The 15,628-nt window shown below is 42.2% G+C and overlaps 1 protein-coding gene across 1 annotated transcript in view; it reads left to right on the top strand.

Moving 5' to 3' along the window:
* Positions 1-1,038: 1,038 nt before the first annotated feature.
* LOC124553510 (protein doublesex-like) overlaps positions 1,039-15,628 on the top strand; it is an 831,649-nt gene continuing 817,059 nt past the window's right edge. The window contains exon 1 of the mRNA XM_047127396.1: positions 1,039-1,243. Within this exon, the coding sequence (XP_046983352.1) occupies positions 1,039-1,243 (205 nt within the window). The remainder of the gene's footprint in view (positions 1,244-15,628) is intronic.

Genomic DNA, 15,628 nt, shown 5'->3' with positions numbered 1-15,628 from the left:
GGCAGCCGGTGCATCGCGGCTGCGGGTCACTGGCGGCGGACGCCGCGAAAGGAGAGCGAAGTCCGTGGACGAAGGAACGCGGGAGGGAGAGAGAGAGAGAGAGAGAGAGAGAGAGAAGCGTGCCAGAGGGACAGGTGGTGGGGACGGGCATAAAATGGGGGTCTGGAGGGGGAGACTACAAAATTTCATTGGCCCGGCCAGCGCGTCGCGAACGTTTTACGACCGGTGCACATCAGCCAGGTTGGCTGCGCCGGGCTGAAAAATAATACCGCACCGGAGAGTGCGAATAATGGCAAACTGCAGCGGCTTAAAAAGGTTCGGTCACGGCGCGGGGACGCCACGGGGGCAAGAGGGGCACACGGAGCATGCAAGCAAGCACGCGCGAGGACAACACACGCGCGTATTTCTATTTTTTATTTATTTTTTGGTACTTGTTCATTAAACAATGTTATAGAAGAGAGAAACAGGTCGAACAATCAAAGCAGAGTTATAGCTGCAGCGGCGTCCGCGTCGAGCGATAAGACGGTGCAGTTTATGACGTAAAGTTCGAATGAGACTGCGAGTCGTAAAAGTCCCCCCTCCGCGTGGCGCGGCCAGACCGCGCTCCTCCTCCCGGCCGGCGGCTGCCCCCACCGCCAGCGCCGGGGCTCAAGGAGGCGCTCGCAGAGGCGCTCTGGCGCGCCAGTGCAGTCGCCGGCGCAGCGTGCAGCAGCAGCAGCAACGGTGCCCATGGCGTCGGCGTCGTCGGTTGCCACCACGACCACGAGCCAGCGCACGCCGCCCAACTGCGCGCGCTGCCGGAACCACGGCTACAAGATCCCGCTGAAGGGGCACAAGCGCTACTGCAAGTACCGCTACCACACGTGCGACAAGTGCCTGCTGACGGCCGAGCGCCAGCGCGTCATGGCGATGCAGACGGCGCTGCGGCGCGCCCAGGCGCAGGACGAGGCCATGGGCCTCAAGAAGCCGCCGTCGCCGTCGCCGCCGCCCCCGCCGCCGCCCCCGCCGCTCGCCGCGGGCACCGTGCCCCCCGCCGAAATGGGCGCCGCCGCCGCCGCAGCCGCCGCAGCCGCCATCGTGGTGCCCGGAGAGGAACACTTGCGTCCCGTGGCGGCGGTGCAACCGCGCCACCTGGCCGACGGCAGCTGCGACTCGTCGTGTTCCCCGCCGCCGCCCGGAGGCCGTCGCGGAGAGTCGCCGTCGCAGCACCCCCTGCCGCTGATGCACCACCAGACGCCGTCCGGTGAGTACCGCCCTCCGCCCCCCGCCGCCGAGCCGCACTGCCACGTGCTGCGCCCGGCCGCCTCCGCGCGCCGATTTCAAACTGCCGCCGCCGACAAGCTCTTCTGGCATTCCTCACCTTCCGCACTAACTAGTTACACGTAAGGTGAAAGTTCCTTTAGCCACCGTGTGAAATGCAGGTGCCTTCGGAGCGACTGTCACGACCCTTTTTCGACCGTGACGTGCCTCAAGACTTTCTAAGATCTGATCTATTAGCTATTCATTATTTACCTACGGCAACGAAACACTGGAAGTGACAACATTTTTGGAAAGTGCCAACGTAATGCTCATTCCTCGTGCAATATCTGAGACAGTTTTCCCCCTGAACTGGATCGTCAACATTGAATTTCATACCTGCATCAACTCAACTCTTCACTCACTATTTGTTGCCAAATTATCAGTGGTGTATCAACATTCTAAAATGTAGATAGCATCTGGATAGCCGTCACGACTGCTCTTTGATTGAAGGCTGCAAGCTTATTTTTGAACGCCCCACGACTGGTTTATGACCATGAGTTTTGTTGTAACCCGTGTTCACTCAGGTACGAGCAGCCCTTAGCGGCTCGCCATCTTATTTACAACTTTTCATGACGTCGCCTTTCCGGCTTAGATTTTCTTTAGAATGTGACTTGTAAGTACTGCATCTCTTCCCAGTCAGTACACACTTTAGTTCATTAATGTCTTATATACCTATTATGTTTTAGAACAGTTAGTTTAATTCTGAAGACGACGCTCATAGTAGCGTCGAAACCTGGTCAATTTTGACTTAATATTTGTGACCGAGGGCTCATTTGTTCTAATACAATCTCCATGCGTGATTCGTGAAAACTGGAAAAATATTGAAAGAATGTTAGCACCGAAGTGAAACATTTATTCGTAGTTCATACAGTGGATCTTCGACATAGTTATCTCAATTTTCTTCAGTTGTGCACGCAATCCGGTATGCACGTGGAGAAACTTTATGAACAAAAATTAAATGCGAGAAACAGTGATACAGCTGAGGATATAATTTGTGCCAATAAAGAGCATTGTCGGCTTGTGAGATACAAAGAGCATTCATTTTTCATTTTCCACACGTGTTTAGCACCTTATGTGCTACCTTCAGTGGTTTTTTAATTTTATTTATATTTTATTAAATTTGTATCACTTGACGATGTCATTTGTTTCATGCTGGTAGCGTTTACCTACCATGCTCTAATCCGCTTCACATGTTTCCCCGTGCTGACGTCTTGTTTACTGTTGCTTGAGACATCTTAAATCTCTTACTTTGTTCATCTCGCCGTTTCAACAGTTACAAGAGCTTTTTATTTTTATCTCCTAAAAACAAAATTCCTGCCTGCGGTTCGTGTTTATCAAAAGCCGATTATTGGTGCCAAGCGCAAGAGTAAGTAGCGAATTTACGAGGGTATCAGAGACGTTGGAAGATGAAATTATGTACTTCTTGTAATAGACGGATTGGAGTACTAAGACTGTTCTCTGATAATGGTCGTGTCTCACATAAAGAACAACTTTGTAATTGGTTGCTCACAATTACTGATTTAATTTCTACGTCTGTAACGTCAACATTGCTTAGAGGGTGCAATACTTATGTCTGCATGAAACCTCTACCATGTGCATACCTGGTTTTGTTGCTACATGTGGCCCTCATTTATCCCACACTTCGCCAGTGCAATTTTATCACCTGACGAACCAAAATTAGCTCTTACACATGTCGCTAATCGTCGTAAAATGCACGAATTTCCCGCTTCTGTCCCACCATACTGGAAAGCATTCGACAATGCGAACAGTATAACCGCAGTTCGATCTTCGACAGCTCGAGATGACTGCAATGAGACGATCTGCGGCCACGAGTGTCCGAATAACAGTCAGGGCTAGCCTCAGATTTGGACACTAATGCTCCTTTATCAGTATTGCAGTGTTTCTCTCCACGTTTTAGTGCATTTTAGTAGTATAAAAAAAACTCATTCGCATAACGTGTGCATTTTGCTTTATTAGAGAGTTTGAAGCACTCCATTGTGTCACTGCGCCACAACTCATCTATTTATTTCAGACACAGCTACCAGCTTCCTGAAAGATAAATACTGATTCACTAAATATTGTTATTGGGTCTGCACTCCATTTTGGCCATTAGCTGGTGGTATAAATAATTTTTCTGTGATAATCCCTGTTTATTTTTCATACTTCTTCTTCGTTCTCGCCGGCCGCGGTGGTCTAGCGGTTCTAGGCGCTCAGTCCGGAACCGCGCGACTGCTGCGGTCGCAGGTTCGAATCCTGCCTCGGGCACGGATGTGTGTGATGTCCTCAGGTTAGTTAAGTTTAAGTAGTTCTAAGTTCTAGGGGACTGATGACCACAGATGTTTAGTCCCATAGTGCTCAGAGCCATTTGAACCATTTTTCTTCGTTCTCGTCAAGCTACCGAAATTCACAGGCATTTGTCGATAATAGAATGCACTACAGTCAAGATGACGAAGGGGTGCTGAAACGTAATGCCTCCGAATTTTTCATGTGAATACTTTTAAAGCTTTTAAAATAAAACAAAACGTTATTAACATGCTTCATTTGTATTCTTCATGTCTAAGTATTTATTTCTCAACATAGTAACCCTGGCAATGTACACATTTCTCCCAATGGGAGATCAGTCTGTTGATACCGTCATTGTAGAATGTTCTACTTCAGTGACGGAGCCACAACCTCACATCTGATTTACTGCTTCATCACTATAAAAATGAAGTCCTCGATGGTCTTCTTTAAGTTTTGGAAACAGATGAAAATCGGTTGGAGTCAAGCCAGGACTGAAAATCGGATGGGGCCAAGTCGGGACTGTATGGAAGACGATCGATGACAGACAGTGAACCCAAGGCGTCGGATTGTTGCAGATGCCGCAGAGCTCGTGTGTTTTCTGCTATTGTCACACTGACGTAGAGGGTGCTCTATGTGTAGACGAACTTCAAAAAATGGTTCAAATGGCTCTGAGCACTATGGGACTTAACATCTGTGGTCATCAGTCCCCTAGAACTTAGAACTACTTAAACCTAACTAACCTTAGGACATCACACACATCCATACCCGAGGCAGGATTCGAACCTGCGACCGTAGCAGTCCCGCGGTTCCGGACTGAGCGCCTAGAACCGCTAGACCACCGCGGCCGGCGTAGACCAACTCTTCGAAATCGAAACTCGGTTACTCCATGCTGTTTCTCTCGCAGATCACACAACACGATGTCACACGCTACAATTCCGAGCCATGTATTCTATTTGAAACATGTGATAGAAGCAGCCATGACTTTTAAGACACTAGTATAAAAGTAGACTGCCAACACTGACAGCCATATATAGTTAACGTAACTTTTCTGACTGTATGTTTCATTGTCAAAGACCTCATCGCCAGGTACGCATAAGTCAGTACCAACAGTTGGCGCTTGAATGGAGATAAAAATCTGCCAATAACGTAAGCGGAGTGTAACCCAAATTTCAGTAATTTCTGATAACAACACTAACTCAAAACACACTGCATAAGTTTCTGATAATAAAGTTGGGCCAATTCTGATTGTAGTTTAATGTGATACCATTACTGAAAAAATGAGCATACATTCGTAAAGGAGAATAATTATTTACAGAAGAAAACTGTGTTCCTTTATAGTTTTTGCGATTAGTCTGTCACCAGAATCTTCCAGAAATGTATTACTTTTACAGTTGCGTGTTATTTACCTTTTTAGACAAAAGTAGTTTTCATATAAGTTGTTAACAAGGAATATAAATTTAAATGGAAGAAACTGTTTTCTGAAGGTATTTGTCTCGAGTGTAGCCTTGTAAGGAACTGAGATGTGGATGATAAGCAGTTCAGACGAGAACACAATAGACGCTTTTGAAATATGGTGCTACAGTAGTTGCTGAAGAGTAAACGAGTAAATCGAATAACTGATGAATAACTGAATCGAACTGGGGGGAGAATAAATTGATGGACCAGCTTGAGTAAATGCTGAGATCGTTTGACAGGACACGTCCTGAGACATCAAGAAATTGTCAAGTTAGTAGTGGAAGAAAGTGTCTGAAATGAAACCTGTAGAGGGAGACCAAGGAATGAATAAAGTAAGCAGGTTGAAATCGATGTGGAGACATGAAAAGGCTTACATAGGATATACTAGCCTAGAGAGCTGCATCATACCAGTCTTCGTACTGAAAATCATAACAACAACAACAACAACTGCAACTAAAAGCCGGCCGGTGTGGCCGTGCGGTTAAAGGCGCTTCAGTCTGGAACCGCGTGACCGCTACGGTCGCAGGTTCGAATCCTGCCTCGGGCATGGATGTGTGTGATGTCCTTAGGTTCGTTAGGTTTAATTAGTTCTAAGTTCTAGGCGACTGATGACCTCAGAAGTTAAGTTGCATAGTGCTCAGAGCCATTTTGCAACTAAAACAACATCTGTAGAAAACAAGCCATACAACATTCGCAATTCCGTAATTTATGGTTTTCCAAAAGTATGTAGATCTTACCTGAGCGAACTGCGTTAATGTAATGGTTCATTTACATTTCCCTTTTTGTTTTACTTTTTCAAAAACTATGACTCAGTTAATTCAAAACATACCTTAATCATTTTTATTTTGCTTACAATAGCTGCTGACTCATAACTTGTGTTTGTATTGCTATCCTACTCCTCACAACTGTTGATCACTCTTAACTTACCCTCTCTTCCAAGTAGGCTTAGAACAGTTTCATCCTAGCTTCTTTATCTGTGCTTCAACATGTAGAGATAAGTGGGAAAAGTAATGCCCAATCTATAATTTAATTTCCAACTTTCAGGAAGTCATGTAAAGACACATAATAAAATGCATTGTTGTACTTGGGAACTCTTTACGATAAATTATTCGCCAGCTATTTACCTAAGAATCGTGAAGTCACTAACACTCAGCAGTTTACTAGCGTTTGCAAATATGTCTAACCCGAATATGAAGTGTTTGGATCTGGCTTGAATGCCCATTCTGCGCAATCAGTCCCTTTCGCGTTGACATTTATGGTCTGTTTTAGTATTTCCCCGAGTAATATACTAATTATCGCATACCTTTAATTTCATTTTGGTATCCATTTTATCACAGTACCTGAAATAGAGGCAAACTAAAAAAAAACACGCTTAAGAGGGAAAGAAAACAGACACATAATTACTGTTATCCATCGAAAAAATACCGCATGGAGTTCACCGCGTGTTACCAGGATGCCGTTTCCTTCTTTCTCCCCATTCGCTATTGCGACAGCAAAAAAATGGATGTTTACTCTTTTTGCTACAGACTTTGTAGAGAAAGATACGTCGGAAGCAGCATAATCGTGGTAGAACCTGTAACGCCGTATTCAAAGATTATTTCGTTAGTTTTTCATTAAGAGACCATTGGCTTATTTCTTTCCGTGATCTCCTCGTAATGGTTATGTCTGACTTAGCAGTCCAACTTAAAATTCTTTTATCTCATCAAGAAAAATGAACTCGTCGGGGACCAAAAAGCTGCAACGATATTCAGTAAGTGATATCTTAATAAACAGTCCCCTCAGCAACTGAGTTCTGCCACGAGTGTGTCATAAAACCGATATTTTTTTACACTTGATATTAACTGACACCATTATCCATCTTCTTCTCTCCGAGAACTAGGAGAGGGCAAAGTCTGTTCCGGTGGCCATCCCTTTTTGGTCTTCCAACTCTTCACCTTTTTGGAGCATAGTACACAATTGCTGCCGGTAATCTATGCCCAGGCACCCAGTGTAAATGTACGTAACATATGCTCTTTGTTGCTTTTGTTTGCTTATTCCCCGAAGTTTGAATTGTGTCACTGTCTTCATAAACAATGGAATATGATCATCATTTATGTACACTTTTTGCATTTAGCCACATTTATCGTGAGTTGTTTATTACTGCAGGTACCACTATATCTTACGGTGCCCTACCGACAGCGAAAACTGTACGTAAAATATTAAACCACGTCTATTTTTTACCGCCGGCAGTATGCTTTTGCATAAACTGCAACAACTTGCATTATTCGTTTGCTTTTCTTTGCCCGTCTGCAGCACAGTTTTCCATTGTAAGAGACACATCCTATCTACGTTCTCAACCTCCAACCTTTTCTTGGTCAAACAATACTTTATCTCAGTAACATGGCACAGCACCATTGGCGGATCTCTCCATAATTTTTAAATTTTCTCTTTTTTTGAAAACTTAAATTTAAATTGTTGAAACAAAAGCTTACAACTTTGAAGAATTTCAACAGTTACAATCTTAACGCATGATGGAAATGTCTTTCAATAACGAAACTACCCCAGGTGGCCAATCCACCGTCGGCAACGACGCAAGCAGACCCATGGATTCTGGGGAGTCTGCAACACCATGCAAATCCAACAAGATTAAACCCAGAAAAATCTTCAACATAGCAACTCTCAACATAAACTCCCTTCTCAAAGTGGGAAAACTTAAGCACCTTACAGACCAGTTACACACGGAAGACATACAAATTGTGGCGCTACAAGAAACTCGCTTCACTGATGAAAACACATTTGAATCAAACAAATTCAGAATATTTAAAGGAAAACCTGGAAAAATTGTAATGAAGAAATGCCCTCAGCTTGGCACAGCTTTTGCTGTAAACACAAAAATTCTGAACTCTGTCGAACATTTTTGGTCAACATCATCGAGAACATCTTTCCTCACTTTTCGATGTGCAAATAAGAAATACACATTAATCAATGTTCAAGCTCCCACAAATGACAAAAATAGTGCTAAAAATAGGGAAGAAACAGATGAATTCTGGGAAAACCTTAAGGATCATATATCAGAAATCCCAGAAAACAATGCAAAAATATTTCTAGGAGATTTTAACGCTCAGATTGGAAAAGAAAAGAAATTCCGCGATATTGTCGGCAACTTTCCCACACACAAACGAACCAACAAAAATGGAGAAAGGTTAATTATGCTCTGTAAGCAGTTTAAACTCAAGCTAATGTCAACACGTTTTAAACATCTTCCCAGAAAACAAAAAACCTGGGTATCTCCGATAAAGAGTATCGGAGAATTTCAAATAGATCACGTTGCCATCTCCTCCAAATGTGAAAAAGAAATATTGAACACACGTGTCCGAAAATCTCTAAACCTCGACTCCGATCACTATCTCACGAAAATAAAAACTAAACTGCTCCCACAAAACAAACAGAAAAGCAGAAACGGTGAATATAAAGACAGAAATAAAATAAATTTTGATCTTACAACCCTGAGAAATTACAACCTTAAGTCCAACTCTAACCTCAAGGATTTTCAGAAAAAACTAAAGGCATTCCCCCCTTCACAAAACCTCCAAGAATTTCAGAACAACTTGATTGAGGCAACAGAAACAACCTTTCCAAAAAAGAGCAAACCGAGACACCCGTGGTGGGACAGCAACTGTAATGAAGTTCTGCATGAAAGACTTAAAGCCTGGAAAAAGTGGAACTCACATAAAACTGAAAACAACTTTGATGAATTTAAGCAAGCCAGAAAGAATGCCTCGAAAACTATTCGCAACACCAAGAGACAATATGAAAAACAACAACTGGACTCAACCGAAGAGAATTTCAAGAAATGCAACACGGCAGCTTGGTACAAAACATTCAACCAGAAACTCCGAGGATACCAGTCCCCTTGCCTAAACCTTATGAGAAATAATAAGACTCTCGCCACCAACAATACTGAAAACTGTGAAATCCTGGCTGAATATTTTGAGACACTCCTAAACTGCCAAACACCCATCCAGACTCTCAGTTTTACGCAACCAGAAACATTACCAACACATTCAACACCTCCCACACGAGAGGAAATCACAAACATAATCAAAAATCTCAAAAACAGGAAAGCATGTGGAGAAGACACAATTACAGCAGAAATGCTCAAGCTTGGGGGAGAAACATCAGTAGAAGCACTACACAAAGAACTTGAACAAGTACGGGAAACCAAGAAAATCCCAAGTCACTGGAAAACTGCCCTAATTCACCCTTTGTTTAAAAAAGGTGACAAAAGGGATGTTAACAACTATCGTGGAATATCGCTTCTCCCAGTCCCATACAAAATTCTATCAAAAGCCCTGCTCAATCGTGTATCACCAATTATAGAGGGAAAACTTGGAGAATATCAAGCTGGCTTCAGACCAGGAAGATCCTGCGCCGAACAAATTTTTAACCTCAAAACAACAATGAACTATTTATCTACAAGGAGCAAGAAATATTTCATAACATTCATTGATTTCAAAAAAGCTTGTGACTCAATCGATAGGGACACATTCATCAAAACACTTCGAGAATATGAAATAGATGAAACAACAATCACCATAATCAAAGAAACATTAACAAATACCACATCAAAAGTAAAATTCCAAGGAGAAATTTCACGGCATGTCGAGGTCAAAACCGGCGTCAGACAAGGAGATGCGCTGTCCCCGGTACTCTTCAACTGTATTCTGGATAAAGTCATAGCAGAATGGAGAAAACTCACGCAAAAACATGGAGTTGAGAAAGACCAAATTGGAGGGAAGTGCTACAAAGCCATTGAAACCAACTGTTTTGCCTTCGCTGACGATCTCGCCTGTTTAGCTTACACACAAAAAGACACAATAAAACAAACAGAATTACTTAAAGAAACTGCTGAAAAAGCAGGCTTGCAAATTTCATTTGAAAAGACAGAAATCATTACAAATATCAAAAATCCACCAAAGAAAATAACTACGAAATACGGGAAAATACAGGTATCTAAACATTTTAAATATCTTGGTGAACTAATTCAGCTTGTGGCAAAAGGTCATCCAGCCTGCAGGGCTAGAATACAAAAACTAGAGACAGCAACTCACTACTGCAGACAAATGTATTCAAAAAAATGTATATCCAAAAACATTAAACTCAGACACTACCAGACTGTCATTAGACCGCAGATACTATATGCATCAGAAACACTGGCAAATTTTACATACGCAGAACAGATAGAAAATCGTGAAAGAAGAATTGTGAGGACAATTCTTCGACACAGGAAAATAACAGATGATCAAGGCAAGTCTGTATACAGACTAAAAAGCAACAAAGAAGTGTATACGAAGTGCAGCAAAATTACAGACGAAATTAGAAAAAGGAGATGCTCCTTTTATGCTCACATCATGAGGATGAACCCGAATAGGCTTACAAAACAAATATTTTCGTACATCGCAAATCTAAAAAATAAAAATTTATGGTTTATCAACACAGAAAGAGATCTAAAAGAAATGGACATAGATCAGGAAACAATATTTAACAGAAACCTTTTTAGAAAAAAACTGAATTCATTCACGGGTTTCGGTGTGAAAATTAAGAAGACTTGTGGAACTAAATGGTCTGAAGAGAGAAAAGCCGCCTTCAGCGCAAGAATGAAAGAAGTGTGGACTGAGAGAAAGAAGACTTCCCAGAAGCGCAAGAAATAACTGTTTTCACGGTCTTTAACGGCCAAATTTGTAAAAAAAAAAAAAAAAAAAAAACCTTTACTAACGACAATTAATGCTTTTGCGTATTCGTATCGCATATTGATTCCTGTTGTTTGAATATCAGTAGGAATTATGCACTACGGAAATTCAGTAGTTCTTTATTATGGACGTTGAAGACTACCACGAAGACCTTGTATGCCACAATATTTTACAAACGTAGAGTGGTGACATAGTACACCAAGCCAACCACTTTGTATGAGAAAATGTAGGAGAGAAATGTTTCAAAATGGTTCAAATGGCTCTGAGCACTATGCGACTTAACTTCTGAGGTCATCAGTCGCCTAGAACTTAGAACTAATTAAACCTTGCTAACCTAAGGACATCACACACATCCATGCCCGAGGCAGGATTCGAACCTGTGACCGTAGCGGTCGCTCGGCTCCAGACTGTAGCGCCCAGAACCGCACGGCCACTACGGCCGGCGAGAAAAGTTTAATTTTGTCATAAGTGGCGTAGTATTTTGTTGTTAGGACTGCCAGAAGTATAGGTATATTTAACTGCGGTTCACACAAATGACAGCTAATTGTTACTCTGGTAACTTTGAGACCATCTGAATACAGAGGAGGTACTGTTGGCTAGCCACCAAGACCACGCGACTTGACGTGAATAAGTTGCCTGCCGTTCGATCATGTAAAAAATTTGGAATGCCTGTGAACCGAGCAGGTACTGGAAGATCTCGAGCTTCTGAAAATGTCAGCCAAATAATGGAAATCTTAGGACCAATCCGACAGTCATTCCTGAACAGATTTTTCTGTCGTGACAGTAGTAGCCTGAAGTACTTACAATATTGCGGACAGCGTTATTATTACACATCGGTTTACCACTTTGGCGTTTTGGCTTTCAGAAGGAAAACACCATTTTACAATCCTTTTCTCTTGCATGAAGTTGTTTGGGTTCATATGCTTCATTATCCCTGGAATTTTTTCTTTGCGTTTCGTGTATTATTAATGGTGTCTGTGTATTATTAATGGCATCTGTCCAATTACAAAGCAATTTACTTTAGCCTTCGTCAGTTCTGTCTGTCATTCTTAATATTTTCTGAGAACAAGCACTATACAAGCAAGGACGAGCTAAGACCTTACCCATTGCACTGCACTGTGACGTAACTGCCATTGAAGAGTTATCACTTGTTACCTTTCTCAAACAGGCCAGTTGTTATTTTTGTTTTGGCCTGAGCCTCCAAGAGTTGAGAAATACAGAGCCATAAAAATAAAATATCATGGTTTGGATTGTGACACTCGACAAAGACCTAAGGGTAGGTGTTGATAATCATCGTGTCATAAAATAAACTTCAACAGTAAATTTTTGGATGTAGTCTTGAAAATAAATTTGATAAGAATAAGTAATGTATAATCAACAGCTTAAAACGAAAAAAAATGCACAAATTGTCAAGCAGCGGAATAAATAATGAACAATTGTGCTGAGGGTAGCTGAAGACAATGTTTACATATACAGAAAAAGGTATAACCAGATGAGTCAAGATATCCTGGGAAGCTTTCGGTAAACTAGACTTTTGAAACCTAAGCTGTCTGTAGCACAAACACTACGAAAAGTGTGTATTGCCAGTTGTTACTGTTCGCACCGTGTCATGAACTTTGAAACCTTCAATATGAGAACTTTCAACAGCCAACCGGTTGCACATAGACGGTAGGTATATTGACCTAGATTTCATTCAGAATGAAGTGTTACTAAATCGTAAAATTAGTCTGATGTTTTTCCAAACTAGGCACACGTTGCAAAGGTGAGAACGTTGTATTTTACTTTTGACATGAGCGTAACTGGTCCAAATTCTGGCTATTGCTTTTTAACAATATAATTTTACAATTCAGCAACATTTCATTCTGATGAAGACACCTCTAGTAGGTGTTGAAACCTAGGTCAACGTACCCACCGTTTATAGGCAATCGGTTGGCTGTTTAATCCTGTGTTGAAACTAGTAGCCTATACGGCTGCTAAATAACAGCCATGTTCTAAACTGTAATATGAGAACTTCCAAATCTAATGGTTACTAAGCGGGAAACGAAGTGACTTATGTCGGAAATTATTTGGAGAGACAAGAAAACAAACAAACAGAAAAGGTGACATACTATTGATAGATGATGTAATTATGACTGAAACGAAAATGTAGTTAAGATGGAAGTTAAGGTGAAAGAACGGAAGATGGACTAAGGAAGTTACTTGATGGATTCCACGAGGCAAGACGATATAGAGACGACGACCTAATCGGAGGTGGTTACATGACGTTCGAATGCGTGCAGGAACAACATATGTCAGAATAACTGAAAACTGTAGAGCATGGAATAGTCTGATCGCGGTCTCAGGCCAACAGTGAACGCCGCATGGATGATGATGAAAAATAAAATACCTCTCCAGAAAGAATAGTCGTAATAATGAGCAAAATTGATAATAACTGAATCTGAAAAAAAAGACGCAGGAATAAGAAAAGCGTCAAGAGAAAGAGAGTGGTCTTACTTTTCATGTATTTTGGTGTGTCATTTACATGGGAAGATGATTTTGGATATACGATGGGACTTCAAAAAGTAAGTTACACATTATTATGGCAGGCCAAGTACCTCATATTGAACACTGACAGCACGTCAAAATGACACAGATATTTCTAGCAGTCGTTCAATTTTTCGACGACAGAAATCCCCTCCTTGGTCACGGAACTATTCGACAACCGCTATGTGGACTTTCTCATCTTGGAAAGTCACTTTCCCATCACATGTTCTTTCAAATGCCGAAAGGATTGAAACTGCCTGGAGTAAGATCGTGGGTGCAATGTGAGCACAATTACTGGTGACGAATCCGGACGATGGAATGAACATTGGCTATGGAGAAGCGCACCTGCCGAGGAATGTAAGCGGTAGTCAATCTGCGATTGATGAGAGTCAGTTCCTCGACTACCTGCGCATTGTCGTCTTTGGTTAATCTCGATGGCCTTCCTTTACGATCACTATTACCCACGTCTGTGTGGCCTTAGCCAAATTATTGGCACCATTTCGCTATGGCTCTACCGCTCATTGCAGCTAGTCCATACAGCGCCAGAATCTCACGGTGAATCTGTGTGAAATTTAGATATGTTGCCCACAAGAATCGTACTGTCCGCCGTAAATGAACTTCGGTGGACGTTTTCAGCTGCCCTCCGTTTCATCGCACACTGTGATCTACACGTTACCCGTACCGCAGCGGAACTGTGTCTGAAGGAAACCGGGAACTTTTACTGTGTTCCGAAAATTTGCCACTGTTGTTAAACTATGGTATTAGCTTGGAATGAAACGTGTAATATACTTTCCGAAGTCCCTGCATATTTGGATACGTTATCGAATCTGTTCAAAAAATGGTTCAAATTGCTCTAAGCACTATGGGACTTAACATCTGAGGTCATCGATCGAATCTGTCACGGACACATTGGCACCGGAACGCGCTTGCTTAATTAGAATTTGGATGTTGTCAGTGACGCCAAATAATAATTTTGGAGCGACGACAAACAAGTGAAATTCTTATTTTCCCGTTTTTTCAACTGATCCATGCAAGAAGTGGCAAAGAAATTTGTGAGTTTTAAAATGGCAACGTACTATTTTTTTTAAAAATGGGCACAGTGAAGCACAGTAGATAATGAGAAAAATAGTCAAGAAATATAAAATAATACTCTCGAACATTTTACATTACTAGCGCAGAATATTCTTTCTGTAAATGCCAGGCAACTCTCCCGCTTTTCGTACGCTTTGAGAGCGCACACTGGATGTTTCAGGGAATATCTGACGCGTTGCTTTCATCTCCTTAGAAGCTATTCGAAGTAAGTCTCGCTTTTGAACCTCCAATAACTGCTCATGACAGAAACCTTCATTCTCTAGCAGTTTCCATCAGACACGTGATCCGACTCATCCTGCACGTTTTCGTTAGTAATATATATATATATATATATATATAAAATACCCACTCTACTGTCATCAGTAGTAAAGAGCTTTAATACAGTTAAAATTATTTTATACCCAGACTGCATTCAGATTCCATGTTCCTGTGTCGAGTGCACTCTGCAGAGTGTGTCGGACACCTCCTGCAGAGATTACAGGATGTCACACATTCCTACTGACGGTAGAATGACCGCATACAGAAAAAAAAATTTCTGTAATTGTATATTAGGAAACCAATACCTGTCAGATATGAGCCGTTTTGATTGTGACGAATATGTAGTATTTGGTGGTGAAGCCACTCACAAGTGACGGCACATTAAATTACCAGAAGACGCCCGTGTGGTCAGATGCAAATCCTCGAGAAATCATGGATGTGAGGCACCAGGATCGCTTCGTTATCAGTGTGTGGGCTGGAATTGTCAGCAACAGACTTATAACGCCATACGACCAAACAGATTGAAGGGTGCTATCACCGATTTCTGTGCGATGAATTACAGACGCTATTGCAGAACGTGACCCGTGTGGCAAGACAACGACTGTGGTGTATGCAGGAAGGGACACCACAGTATTTTCTAACGATCGTGCGACAGACCTCACAGCAGTGTTTCATGGGCAATGAACTGGACGAGATCGTTCAACAGTATTGCCTCCAATTTCAACGGACCTGAAACCGTTGTCTTTCTGGCAACGATGATATTTAAAGGCACTGGTGTACGCCCAATACATTGACAATGTGCAGACATCACGGGAGCTTGAGATCTATGCACGTGACACATTCGGAGCCAGATGTACTCGAAACAGTGCGTGATTCACTGAGAAGGAGGGCTGAAGGGTGCGTCAGGAAGCGTGGTAACCACGGCAGCACTGCCTGTAGTGTGTACTTCTATGTAACACACAGATGGGAAAGGGAGAACTGATTGGCCT

Source organism: Schistocerca americana, chromosome 1, assembly GCF_021461395.2.
Source record: "Schistocerca americana isolate TAMUIC-IGC-003095 chromosome 1, iqSchAmer2.1, whole genome shotgun sequence".
Classification (NCBI taxonomy): domain Eukaryota; kingdom Metazoa; phylum Arthropoda; class Insecta; order Orthoptera; family Acrididae; genus Schistocerca; species Schistocerca americana.
This window is presented reverse-complemented; position numbering and strand designations above follow the sequence as displayed.